General features: G+C 34.0%; 1 protein-coding gene across 10 annotated transcripts in view; it reads right to left on the bottom strand.

Moving 5' to 3' along the window:
• TXNDC16 (thioredoxin domain containing 16) overlaps positions 1 to 13,672 on the bottom strand; it is a 115,026-nt gene that overhangs the window by 70,648 nt on the left and 30,706 nt on the right. For 9 of the 10 annotated variants that reach the window (XM_017512407.2, XM_017512408.2, XM_017512406.2 and 6 more), the window contains 2 exons: positions 9,367 to 9,457; positions 5,604 to 5,754 (listed from right to left, as the gene is read on the bottom strand). In XM_017512407.2, coding sequence (XP_017367896.1) covers positions 5,604 to 5,754; positions 9,367 to 9,457 — 242 coding nt within the window. The remainder of the gene's footprint in view (positions 1 to 5,603; positions 5,755 to 9,366; positions 9,458 to 13,672) is intronic. The other variant, XM_017512411.2, reaches the window with a different exon arrangement.

The following is a 13,672-nucleotide window of genomic DNA, read 5'->3' as shown; positions in this document are numbered from 1 at the left end:
CTTACTAGTCTGACACCTTTCTAAAGTCTGGTAAGAGACATTCTATTCTTTCTTTTTTTTTTTTTGAGACAGAGTCTCACTCACTCTGTTGCCCAGGCTGGAGTACAATGGCATAATCACAGCTCACTGCAGCCTCAACTTCCCCAGGCTCCGGTGATCCTCCTACCATCAAAGCCTCCCAAGTAGCTCGGACTAAAGGTGGACACCACCATGCCCAACTAATGTTTGATGTTTTTGTAGAGATAGGGTCTTCCTATTTTGCTCAGGCTGGTCTCAAACTCCTGGCCTCAAGCAATCCACCCACCTCAGCTTCCCAAAGTGCTGGGATTACAAGTGGGAGCCACTGCACCCTGCCTAATTATGAAGTTATAATCCATTCCATTTGACATAAAACAAAATCACAAATGTCCCTGATAGGCAGAGAAAGCCACTGGGTATCATAAAAATTATAACTAAATAAAATACGTAATATAAATAGAAATTAGTATAAGAGAAGATACAAAAGTGACAGAAACACTCTTGCAATGGTTTATCAATGTAGAAAAATATTAATATTTTTCTACAATTCATGTATTACTATTAAATAACTAAAATTACTTAAAAGTTTACTTTCAAAAATGATACCAGAATAAAAAGGATTACAAGAGACTATTATGAAAAATTATATGCCAGTAAATTTGGTAACTTAGAAGAAATGGATAAATTCTTAGAAACATATAACCTACCAAGACTGAATCATTAAGATATGGAAAATCTGGGCAGAGCATGGTGTCATGCCTGTAATTCCAACACTTTGGGAGGCCAAGGCAGGCAGGTCACAAGGTCAGGAGTTTAAGACCAGACTGGTCAAAATGGTGAACCCCTGTCTCTACTAAAAAACACAAAAATAAGCTGGGCATGGTGGCTCATGCCTTTAATCCCAGCTACTTGGGAGGCTAAGGTAGGAGAATTGCTTGAACTGGGACCCTGGAGGCAGAGGTTGCAGTGAGCCGAGATCACATCACTGCACTCCTGCCTGGGCTACAGAGCAAGACTCCATCTTGGGGGAAAAAAAAAAAAAAGAAATGGAAAATCTCAACAGATCTAGAACTAGCAAAAAAATTAAATCAGTAATCAAAAACCTCCCAACAAAGAAAGTCCAGGACCAGATGGCTTCACTGGAAAATCCAACTAAACATTTAAAGAATTAATGCCAATCCTTCTTAACCTCTTCAGAAATTTTGAAGGGGTGAGAATATTTCCAAACTCATTTTATGAGGCCAGCATTACCCTGATACTACAGTCAAAGATACTACAAGAAAAAGACACTACAGAGCAGTATGAGCAATATCCCTAATGAATATTAAGGCAAAAATCCTCAAGAAAAGCTACCAAACTGAATTCAGCAGCACATTAAAAGGATCACTCATCATGAGCAAGTGAGATTTATGCTTGCAATGCAAGAATGGTTTGACATACAGAAACTAATTAATGTAACACTTTACACCACATTGACAGAACAAAGGACAAATATCACATGGTCATTTCAATTAATGCAGGAAAAGCGTTTGAAAATACTCAACATCATTACTCAGCCTTAAAAAAGAAGAAAATCTTGACATATGATACAACATGGATGAACCTTGAGGATATTATTCTAAGTGAAATAAGCCAATTGCAAAAACAAATAAGGCATGACTCAGTGTATATGTGGTATCTAAAGTAATCAAACTCATACAAATGGAAAGTAGACTGGTGGTATCAAGGACTGAGGTCAAGAAGAGGGCAGATGCGAAGTTGTGTGCTGAATGAGCATAGAGTTTCAGTCACGCAATATTAAAAAGTTCCAGAAATCTGTTGTACATCAATGTGCATCAGCTAATACTGTATTATACACTTTATAATTTTTATGAGAGTAATCTTATGAGGTTTTTAAACAATTAACAAAGGCTCTAAAACAACCATGTTGGGAAACACTATGCTATACAATATTGTACACTGCCACATAAGTTCTCTAGAACTAGAAGCTAAATGAATAAATCATAACAGCATCTTTCTAATTTCCTATATAAAAGAGTGGGTTTAATGTAATTCAAGTGTCTTGAATCTGTCTGAGACAGAGTTAGATGAAAAAATAAAAAATAATGTAAAAATTTCAGAGATTGTTAAAAATGTATAAACTTATCCATATTTTAACATTTTATTAGATATCTGCACTTGAGAATTCTTCTTGGGATTCAGATAAAAGCTTTCCTTCTATCTACAGATATAAACTGAATCCATCATGGAGAAAATCACCAGCATTCTAAAATGTCCTTGGTATTTGCCAACAGGACAATAATTGAACCATTTTCCCAACTGTGTTCACTGCTGGGAACTTTAATAACACATCTAAAACAACTCCGTATCTAGCAGAATCTTACTTAACCGATTTAAGATCGAAATTCACTTAAAAATTCTATGCTCAAGATTTATGTTTAGTTGGACATGATCAAAATGATACGCTTCCTGTCATGACTATAAGACATAGTTGTACTATATATCTACAATAATTAGGTATTCAAGTACCCTGTTTTACCTAAAGGAAAAAAAGCATTAAACATACACACACACAAAAGCAATTTGCATCTATTTTCATATGCTTAGAAGTAAACTAATAATACATATAATTGCAATGATCAGACACAAAGCAGTTTACAAAAAAGTCTGAATCTTACTTTCCATTTTTATTAGCTTATAAATAGACTTTGTAAACATATCAAATTATTTCAGATCCTGAACCCCAAAACCCAGGCTAATTTGCAAAGCATCTTACTAACCCCACAAAACCCAACCATGATTGAACCCCAAGGGTTTTTATATAGAATAATGTCTACAATAATAGGGGGAATGAGCTTCGGTGGTACTAGAAAAGAATAAGAATAAAGCAAGAAACGTGAATTCAAAGTCAACTATAGAGTCAGCTACTAACAAGAACCTGTAAGCAGTCATCAAATTTAGGTACCAACTTTCGGTACCTCTCTATCTCATTCCAGTTAACTATGCCATCACAGGGTATAACCCAATTACAACAAATTTTGGCTTAAGAGGTGTTTCCTATAAAAGTGTTTGGCATTACTCATTTTTTTTTTTAACCTTAAATGTATTATTTAAGAACAAAAAACAACCTCAAAAACTGATATGGTCAAATGTTTAAAGTACTAAAACATAAAAGTGACCAAACCAGTTGAGGTTCTAACATCTTAATTCCACTGGGGTAAGGCCTTCACTACCCTCCAGTAGTCTCAAGGAATCTTTCAAGGCTTTGTCTTCTTTCCTGTACTCTGCATTCATTTACTCTGTTCTAGTCTATAAAAGTCCACTCATCTATGCTTCTAGGCTTCCCTCTGCCAAGTATTTCTAGGCTGACATCAAGGTTTGAATTATCACCTTAGCTTTCTAATCTGGCACTGATCTTCTGTTCAGCCTTTCAGATCTTTCTTGGCTTCATACTACTGGTCATTCCTACCTATTTCTATGTCTACCTGAACTTCTGGAGCCTCTGCCTGAATCCTATATCCCAGTTTTCTGTCTAGGGAAAAAAAAAAGTTCAAACAAATAAAATTTTTATGCATTACTCTGTGAAAGTGTTGAAGCAAACTGCACTTCAGGTTTTGATTGACAATTTAATATTCCTTTGTGTGAACAGTGGTTAGGGCAGGGCCACCTGCACTGCACAATTCCAGGAAGTACCATTCACATGATATTTCATAAAATGTGTTTCAAGGGGCTGTTGTTTATATAGAATATAACATAAATGATGCCCTTAATTTTTTGCCATGTTACGCTTCCAAGTAAAACCACCCTTAATTGAAGTCATTATGAAGTTTCCAAAGTTTTAGTTTTTTAATTTCAAAACTAATACTACATAATTCCTAGTAAGTACTATAAAGTGAAATAAGATCAGAGAATCTTCCTCCTTATTATCTATCTAAAAACACAAAAAAATAGTTTTGAAATATAGTAAAAGAAAATTCATGAGCAAAAACTTTAGGAAAGGGCACAACTTAAGCCAGATTGTTGTAGGAAAGAAAAAACAGATTTTTAGTAAAGCTAGGTATAAGTACTAATCTTGTCCCTAATGGTGAAAGACAAAATCCTTAGAATTCTTAATAATACTCCACTATCGAAGAACAGAAATTGAAGCTGGAGGGAAATAGTGAAGAACTACATAGTGAACCATCCTTTCTCTCTCTTTCTCTCTGCTCTATGCTAAAATGGAAGATTAAAACAAATTCAGACGGTATTCTCCCAATGTGAAAGGAAAAGAAAAGAAGACCTATAAACTGCTTTCTTTAAAAAAAAATTGCTTGCAGTCAAAATCCAACCACAGAAAAAAAGTTAAGTAAAGGACTAAGGAATAAAACCCGTAAAATTGTGGTGGTGAGCTCTGAATCTATTTAAATGCAGAAGCAAAGCTTTTGAAGAAGGAGTTATAGTCACAGAACAGAATATAAATACCATAGACTCTGATAATGTAAAAAGAATAAATGAACACAAATCAGAAGGGCAAGAGGAGCTGAGATGGAAATGAACATATGAAGTTAATTTTCTCATCTTTCACAGGTAGGAATAAGTCAATACTATCTAAAATAGAAACACAAAGTGTTAAAAAATAATTATTTTTATTTCTTAATGTCTTCCATAACCATTTTAAACACCTGAGATAACATTCCTAAAGAGCCATCTACTGATGAAAAACACTTATCAAAGTTCCATAATCCCTCTAGTCTCACACCAGTTTCTTTTTCTTCTACTAAACCAAGATTAGACATCTTACTATAAAGTAGTACACACGATATGACATGTCCATTAATCCATTCATTCTCCTATCTCTATGTATCCACATGGGTACAAAGATAATAAGTGTGGTGGTCATCTAAAGTTAATTTCTGAGTGAAGGGATTAAGTGACTTCTTAAACTTTTCCTTCATACTTTGCTGCAATGTTTGGATTACTTAAAATACATGTGTACCATTTTTATATTTTAAAAAAGACACACTGAATGAGAAGATCTACTGAAGATTTTACACACGCTCAGTATAACCCTTCAACCTTTCAGAAAGAAATCTGCTGATCACCATCACCTAGTGTCTCTATAACATTTTTTCAGGCTAGTGGTAAGAAAACTGCAGCACCAGAAATCCTATAGTTCTAATATCTACCAACTCCTAAAACAGTGATCAAAGCATTATTCAAAGAGGTATTTTCTTAACCATGACGTGGTCTTTGTGATCTATGAGTACTCGCCAAAACCCAGAGTTCATTATTACTACCACAGAATAGTTTCACTTACACAATTGTATATTTGGGTTTCAATGCAATAATACGTAAAGGCATTAAAATGTCATTTAATGGATGTCTATCTTCTATTCTACCTTTAATAAGGAATTATTCCTAAATCCCTCAAAATGAAAGAAAAACACCCAAAAAAGGGAAAAGATAACTAACTCATCTAAGTGAACATGCATCTGTAAATCAAAACTTAATAAATTTTATGTATAAACGATCTACTATATTAAAATAAGACACATAGCTTTTGCAATTATACAGACAGTAGAAAACAAAAATATAAAGACACATACCAACAGAGGTGCCTTCATTATCTTAATAAACAGGTGAATGTTCAGTGTAGTCAATGGCTGTTCCATTAGTGTTCTTCTACATTGCTGGGTCAAGTCCAAGACTAGTTTACAATGAAAAAAGTAGAGACGTGCATATTCCACATCCTCAGAGCTGCAAATTAAAAATTAATTAACTTAATGAAGTTCAGTGTGTGATCCCTTTAGCATGCAAAAAAATGTAATGATAAATTTTGTGTTAAGTCTCATGCTTTTGATTATTATTTTAGTAAAAGCCTGAAAGAGTATAGCATTAAAATTAAATGAACTTGGGCAAAAAAGAAGATATAGGATATTAAAGTGAATTAACCTTGAGTTGTATAAACAATTTTTATACAAACAATTTTTATATAAGGTTAATATTAAAGTAAATTAACCTTAATATTAGTTGTATAAACAATAAACCACATGAGTTGTATAAACAATTTTTTTCCTGAACTTTTTAATATGGTAGTTTCTAAATTATAATAGGTTACAGGCAGGCTTATAACCTTTTTTCCATAAAAGGCTGTCACCTTACGGACAATGAGATTATCTCTAAATATAGTTGCTTTTCTAGAGCTATGCTAAATGAAGCTTTGTAACACAAATTTTCTATATTTAATTTAAACCCAAAGCTGTTTTGAATAAACTTCAGCCAAAACATTCTAAAATAGAAACCATGTGGCAGTTTGTGGGAGTTTGTGAGTTTGTATCTGAAATATTACAAAACTCAGCAAATATGGCTTAGGATTTGAGCTTTGGCATTCCCTTCAGTAACAGAATTCAAAGATAAACTTATAGTGGAGATAAGGTTTGCCAAAATTAAAATAGCATTTTAGAAATATCCATATGGCATTAGTAGGGTTTGGCAAAATACTACAAAATTTTATTTTTAAAATGCTATTTTAATTCTTGAGACATATTTAAAGTGAGCTTACAAGGTTCACTGACTTCAAATTTAATTACAAAGTAATTTCTAATCAATTCAATGATTAAAGAAATAGTCACTCAAAGCTTTACTTAATCCCTACTATGTGTTAGGCCCTATGCAAAACACAACAGACAAAGATAAATAAAACAATTACATCCTTGAAGGGGATATATTTAGCAAAACAATTAAAATGGATTTGGTAAGTGCTATAATATGTAAAAATACTATGAGGAACAAGGAAATATTTTCTTTCTGCTTCAAATTAGGAAGGAGAAGGAAGGAGGAGAAAAGGCAGATTGTCTCAGAGCTTAAAAAACAAAAAAGGAGAGAATGACCTCTCCAATCAGACAGGACAAATAAGCATTTCAAACAAAAGTTAAGATGCAATGAAAGTATATAACTTATTGAGGGGATTCCTGAACAGTCACATACTGCTGAAAGTAAAGTGGTGAGTGCATAAGGTCCTAATAAGTAAGGCTGGACTTCACATTGCAGCCTTGAAACAAAAGAATAATGTTGGAAAATCATTTTATCAGGGATCATATTTGCTTGCAGATAACAGAAAACAAAACTACTGAAACTTATTTGAAGTTTACAAGAAAATCTCATAGAGTATAAGGAAAATTCAAATAATTGGATCAAAGAAAAGTCAGAAGATAAATGTAGAGACCTGAACAGCAAGAGTTCAGGAAACTTCAGTTTGCCATTAACACTTTTCAGTTACCAATTGAGTCTCGGAAGACACCTTTCTGTTTTACTTGTAAGTGGGCAAAACATTCCTGTGAGCAAGACAGCTACCATGTTGTATAATCCAGTTTTTCCAAGTCCAATCTAAGTTCCTGGGAGAGAGGATCTCTCATCTCTCTCATTTGCTCAAGTAAACCAATGGACTGGCTGGCCCTAGGTCAAGTGCCCACCTCTGATTTACTTGATTGCGATATGGATGGGGCATAGATAATACCCTTCTTTGCCCATAGATTCTTTAGGAAGGCAATATACAGAGGTAGCAGAAAGTACTGGAGTCTATGGCATGCTATCTCTTTTACTACCTATCACAGGCACCTTTCTTAACTAACATGTAACTTCAAACACACTCAGATCAAATATTATACAGTAATTAATATACTAGCCTTAACTGATGTTATAATGCCAGAAACTAGAATAGCATCTATATCACACAGAAGGCATTCAATAAATATTTGCTGAATGAAAGAACTAACAAGTGAAATTCACTTTACTCCTATTAGGAAACAACTCAAATAGCCAATTACTTTATCCAAAAGTAACATCACAGCACCACTGTATTCAGAATCCATAATCTTTCCCTGTCACCTCAGGTCCAGGGATGACTCATCGACATCTTGTTATCCATGAAGAAATGATAATCAAAACTTCCCCAATACATCATATACTCATGAAAATGAAAAACAGGTTAAGAAGCAAATGAAAAACAGGATAAGAAGATAACTGTGCATTTTTAAACTCCCATTTAAAAAACAGGAAAACAAAAAAAATCTTACAGAACAATACCATGCTTTAGTCTCAAAATAAATATACATATTCTCTCTGTGTGTGTGTGTGTGTGTGTGTGTATAGACTATATATACACATATACTATATATATGTATATGTATAACTTACTGAACAGGATGTGTAAGGTAAATAATAGGACCTATACCTTACCAATAAATAACTACCTCTTTATGTTTTAAGCATATCAGCATTCACCATTCACCATTATTTCCAATTATTCATTAGCTAAAAAATATAGAAGCTGGTAACACAAGAGAATACAAACAACTAAGCCTCAGAGAAACTGTGGGGCTAGCATGCAATCACTGTGGTATGGAGAATAACAAGGCTTCCCCCAATTCCAGAATGGGAAATCAGCAGTATGGAAAAACAGTGAGCATGCATCCATTTTATTTAACTCATTAATGAGAGAACCAGCAGAATGAGACAGGTAAATATGGAGAGACTAATGGAAAGAGGAATGCTGGTTACTGTCATACAGATCAATAACAACATAACTTCTCTTTGTAGAAACTTTTTTCTCTGCCTACTCCCATTCCCTCAAAAGTTATTACACCTTATCAGTTTGTTATACACTAGCCTCTAAACGTAGAGCTATAAAACATCTTGGCTTTAAACATTTGTGTGTGGTATATCATATAGCTGCTATTTCCTGAGAGGTCAGCAGGAGGGCTCATTAAAAACTCTTGGATGGCATTAAAAGGTCATACAATCCCCATTTTGCCCTGTTTTGGATCAATTTTCCTGAAGAACATTTTGAAGTCAAAAAAAGAAAGAAAACTTTAACCCTAGGGAGCCAGCCAAAAAGAAAGCAAAGTAGGCTTCTACCTAAAATTGTAAACTAGGCAAGAAAAATAAACATTCAAACATTCTGTTCAAAAACTGTACTTAAATACATTTAAGATTACTATGACACATAATTTATAAAAGACTCACAAGAAATTTCTGAAGCTTCATTATGAAAGCTGTTATTTTTACTCCCTATTTGATCACTGCAGGAGATACATTCCTAAGATATCCCACTTGGCAACATGTATCTTGTGGCTTATCCATACTGCCTTCATTACCTTAGTCTAACATCACTTCTGTATTTTTTAAGACTATAATACAGCAGACGACAGTAATAAAGAGGATTTCAGGCTTCATTTATATATTCACATCTGCTATGATTCCTTCATATAAGCCCATGCTGTGGGAATATAATGGAAATGCTAAGTAATATGAAAAACGTGAACAAAGAAAAAAAACTTTAAATTGTTGACATGTGCTTTTTATACATACCCAATACTTTCCAAAAGGGCAATTTCTGTGGTTAAGACAAATTGGTATGTAGTCCCATACACAAAAGCGGCTTCCATGACTGCCCTGTGCTCTGAAGAAGAGATGAAAGGTGTTGGGAGACAGAAAGAGTTAGTTTGTGTGACTCTATGTAAACCTCTATTCTGAATATTATCCTACACTCTTTTATGTTCTACTATATTTAAAGAAGAGTCCTTTGCAGATAAACTAGTAGGGAAAATGCAGGCAGTTAAAAGAAGTTATAAAAAGGTCTATTCTATTAAAGGTAAAAGAAGAATTCAGAGGGAATAGAAAATGAGCTTTTACTTGAGAATATAATATACAACAAATTTGTGGTAGTTTCTTTCTAGTAGTAGGGAAGAGAATATGAATCCATCATACAACTTTCATGTCAGGTTTTATTTGTGTATGTGTCTGTGTATATTAGTTGTGGGTTAGTTTTTTTAAATCAAACTTATACTGAAAGAAAATAATTTTACAAGGCATATTAAGAAAAACAGCCATTCCCCTACCCTCTATTGCATTTCTAGTTCCCAAGGAACAAGCACTTTCAACTCTATTTCTTCTTATTTCTTTTATTTCAATTCTTGTTTCTTTATATATATATATATATATATATATATATATACACACACACACACATATATACATACTTTATATATATACGTATATATACATGTATATATATGTATATACATGTATATATACATGTATTTATATATACATGTGTATATATGTATATATACTTCATATATACGTATATATACATATATACATATAGATGTATATGTTTATATATGTGTATATATTCATATATATATACTTATATGCGTATATGTTTATATGTTTATATATACTTGTATACGTTTATATATACTTATATATGTATAAGTATATATATAAATACACATATACATACATAAGTATATACATACATGTATATAATGTATGTATATACACACATATACATATATATGTATACATATATAAGTATATACATATATATAATGTGATATATATGTATATATAAGTATATATATTTCTATTCTGAATAGATTATATATTCTATATATATACACTTATATAAGTATATACATATATATAATGTGATATATATGTATATATAAGTATATATATTTCTATTCTGAATAGATTATATATTCTATATATATACACTTATATAAGTATATACATATATACTTTTATATATCTGTGTGTGTGTGTATATATATATATGACATTAGTATTATCTGTTGCCTTCCTACTGTGGAAGATGATAAACCACCTCTCTTTTCTGAAACTCAGCTCCACAAATGTAAACATGTCCCATCCCAACTCTCTCAATACAGTTCTAACTTTTATTGGATCAATACCTAGTATTTATTTTGTTGACTCAGTAAACACTGTTTACAGATAAGTCACTTTCCCTTTTTGAGCAACTTCTTCACTATAGTTATAATTATCTTTTAAAAAACTTTGTTCAAGTTTTTTCCTAATTTCTTCCTAAACTCTTTCACAATTGTCTAACTCTCTCAATACTTCAAATATATTAAGTATACTATCAAATCCATCTTATTATAAACATTTCTGCAGAGCCTTCTGATTTGCTCCAATATGGACTCTTGCTATTTGGCCTGCTGCACAACTGCCATTCTGAGGATTCTCTTATACCCTCTCTTGTGTTGGGTCCTTTTGCCTGTTATCCAATATTGCCTTCTTTATTGCTCCCTTGTGCCCATTATCTAATGCCTTCCTGTGAGAGGACATATGGAATAGACAACTTTTGCAGCCCTGAACATCTGAAAGTGTCTTAATTTTATTTTCACAACTAACTATAGTTGGCTGGGCACAGAATTCTAGGTTCAAGTCATTTCCCCTGAGAATTCTGAATACACTGCTCCATTTCCTTACATTTTTAGTGCAGTAATTTAAGAAGTTCAATGACATTCTGATTCTTGATCCTTGAACTGCAAACTCTTCTTTCACCTCCGGAAGATCTTAGGATAGTCTTTTTAACTAATACTCTAAAATTTCAAAATGGGATGTCTTAGTGTGTCTCTGTGGTCATCCACCATGCTGGGACTCGATGGGTCCTTTCCATCTGGAAGCTCAAATCCTTTAGTTCCAGGAAATTTTCTGGAAGTATTTTTGATGATTCCTTCTTTTCATATTTTATTTCCCCCTTTCTCCTCACTGTCATTTCCAGACAATAATCTCCCCATTTCCCACATATTTCCCTAGCACTTGAATTTCATATCATCAGATTATTCCACTCACCACCCCACCTTGGAGTCACCCACCACCCTAGCCAGGATCACTCCCTGTCATTCATGAAGAATTTAGCCTTTGTCACACTGTCACTCTTTCTAATACTACTCCTGTCATAATCCTTGGGAATTTTATTGTCCACATAGACAATCCTTTCAAAAACCTAGCCTCTCATGCCTTGGCCTTCTTTATTCCAGTCATCTTCCTTCAATCATATCTTAACCACTAACTCCACACCTTGTAATTGCCAATTACTGCAATCCCCTCCTAAATCTCCATATCTAGCCTCCTGCCCCACACAAACACACAACTCCAGCTCACTCTGTTTAGCACACAACTCTAACCCAGCAGGACCTACAATCCATAGGTCTTCCTCCTCTGATCTTCTCTTTCCTCCTTAATTAGGAGGAAATTTCCTGGTCAATCTTTGTAATACATAATTCCCCTGCCCTATCTTTTAGGTTAAAAAATACAATCCAGGTTAAGTCAGTGCTCTGCCTGTTCTATACTTAGAGCTGCAAAAGGAAACATAGCCAGGGAGAGTGGGAGGGAAGCCAAAGCAAGCTAGCATCACCATGCTAATGGTATCACTTTAAATTGCTGATATTAACTATTATTGCTGACTAAAAACCACTCTTTATTTGCAGGCCTTGGAAATAACTCTCTCAACTCTTCTCTCAAACTAGCTGATGATTTTGTGTCTTTTTCACTGAGAACAAAGAACCAATTAAAAAACAAACTAAAAAACTTTTATAAACTCTTAGCACCATGTTTACCCACTTGGCTAAATGATGTTCATATTTTCTCATCCCTCTGATTACCAGAGATGAAGCTTCTGTGCTCCCACCTAAGAACAACCCCTTCCCTTGTTGGCTAGATTCCATCCCCTCTTGCCTACTCGAAAACTTTACTCCAGCAATTCTCCCCTTTTTCCTACGTGAGGCATTTCCCTTTTTCTACTGGATCTTTCTCGTTAACATACAAATATGCTTTTAAAAAAATTCTTCTCCTAACCCCATATATTCTTCCAGCCAGTGCCCCATTTTTGTCCTTCCCAATAGCAAAACTACTCTAAGGAGTCTCCGTGTTCAGTCTTCAATTGCTCTCTACCTATTCTGTTTTATACCCCTCCTATTGGGCATACAGAAACTGCTTGTGAAGGTCACCAGTAACTTCCACATTGCTAAGCATAATGGCCACTTGCCACTTCTGATCTTAATCAACCTTTCAGCATCATTTAACATAATTGTTCCTGCTTTCTTCCTTAAAACTCTATTTTTACCTTGCTTACTGGGCACTTCTACGACATTCAGTCTCCTTTACTGGTTCCTCCTTACTGTACTGATCCATAAATGTTGAAGTATCTAACAGGTTCAGTCTTCTCTTTTCCATCTAGACTACTCAGTAATCTCTTCTGGTCTCACAGCTTTATTTCTCACATTTACGTTCCTAATCTGTACTCCCAACATAAAATGCAGTCTAGTAATATCCAACTACCATACTGATATCTCTACTTGAATATCTATTGGGTATTTCGCAAGGATGATGTCAAAAAGTGAATTCCAGGAGCTTCCTCTCCAGACTATCTATTCCCAGTCTTCTGAAGCTCAGATGCTATCAATTTCACCTTTCAAGTAGCTCAGGCCCAAACCCCAGAACCACCCTTGTCTCATTATTTCTCAATCTATATCCAATAGATCAGCAAACTCAGTTAGCTTTACTTTCCAAACACTGCTAAAATTCAAATTTGTTGCCACCTCCATTGCCGTCACCCTGGTCCAAGCCACCCAGCATCATCTCTTGCTTGATTTATTGCAATAACTTCCTATTTTTCTCCCTTACTCTATCTTTGCTCCTTCCAGTCTAAGCTAGTCAACATTATCTATTGAATACTGGAAACTACTATTCCAGGTACAGGAGGACTAAACGGAAATCAAAAAGAAATAGCTAACACTTTCAGAGCACCTACTATACTCCGGGAACCATTTTAATTATTCAAATTCATTTGATTCTCACAATA

This window comes from Cebus imitator, unplaced genomic scaffold (assembly GCF_001604975.1).
Source record: "Cebus imitator isolate Cc_AM_T3 unplaced genomic scaffold, Cebus_imitator-1.0 Scaffold472, whole genome shotgun sequence".
Classification (NCBI taxonomy): domain Eukaryota; kingdom Metazoa; phylum Chordata; class Mammalia; order Primates; family Cebidae; genus Cebus; species Cebus imitator.
Note: the sequence above shows the minus strand (reverse complement) of the source record. Positions and strands in the feature narration are given on the sequence as shown.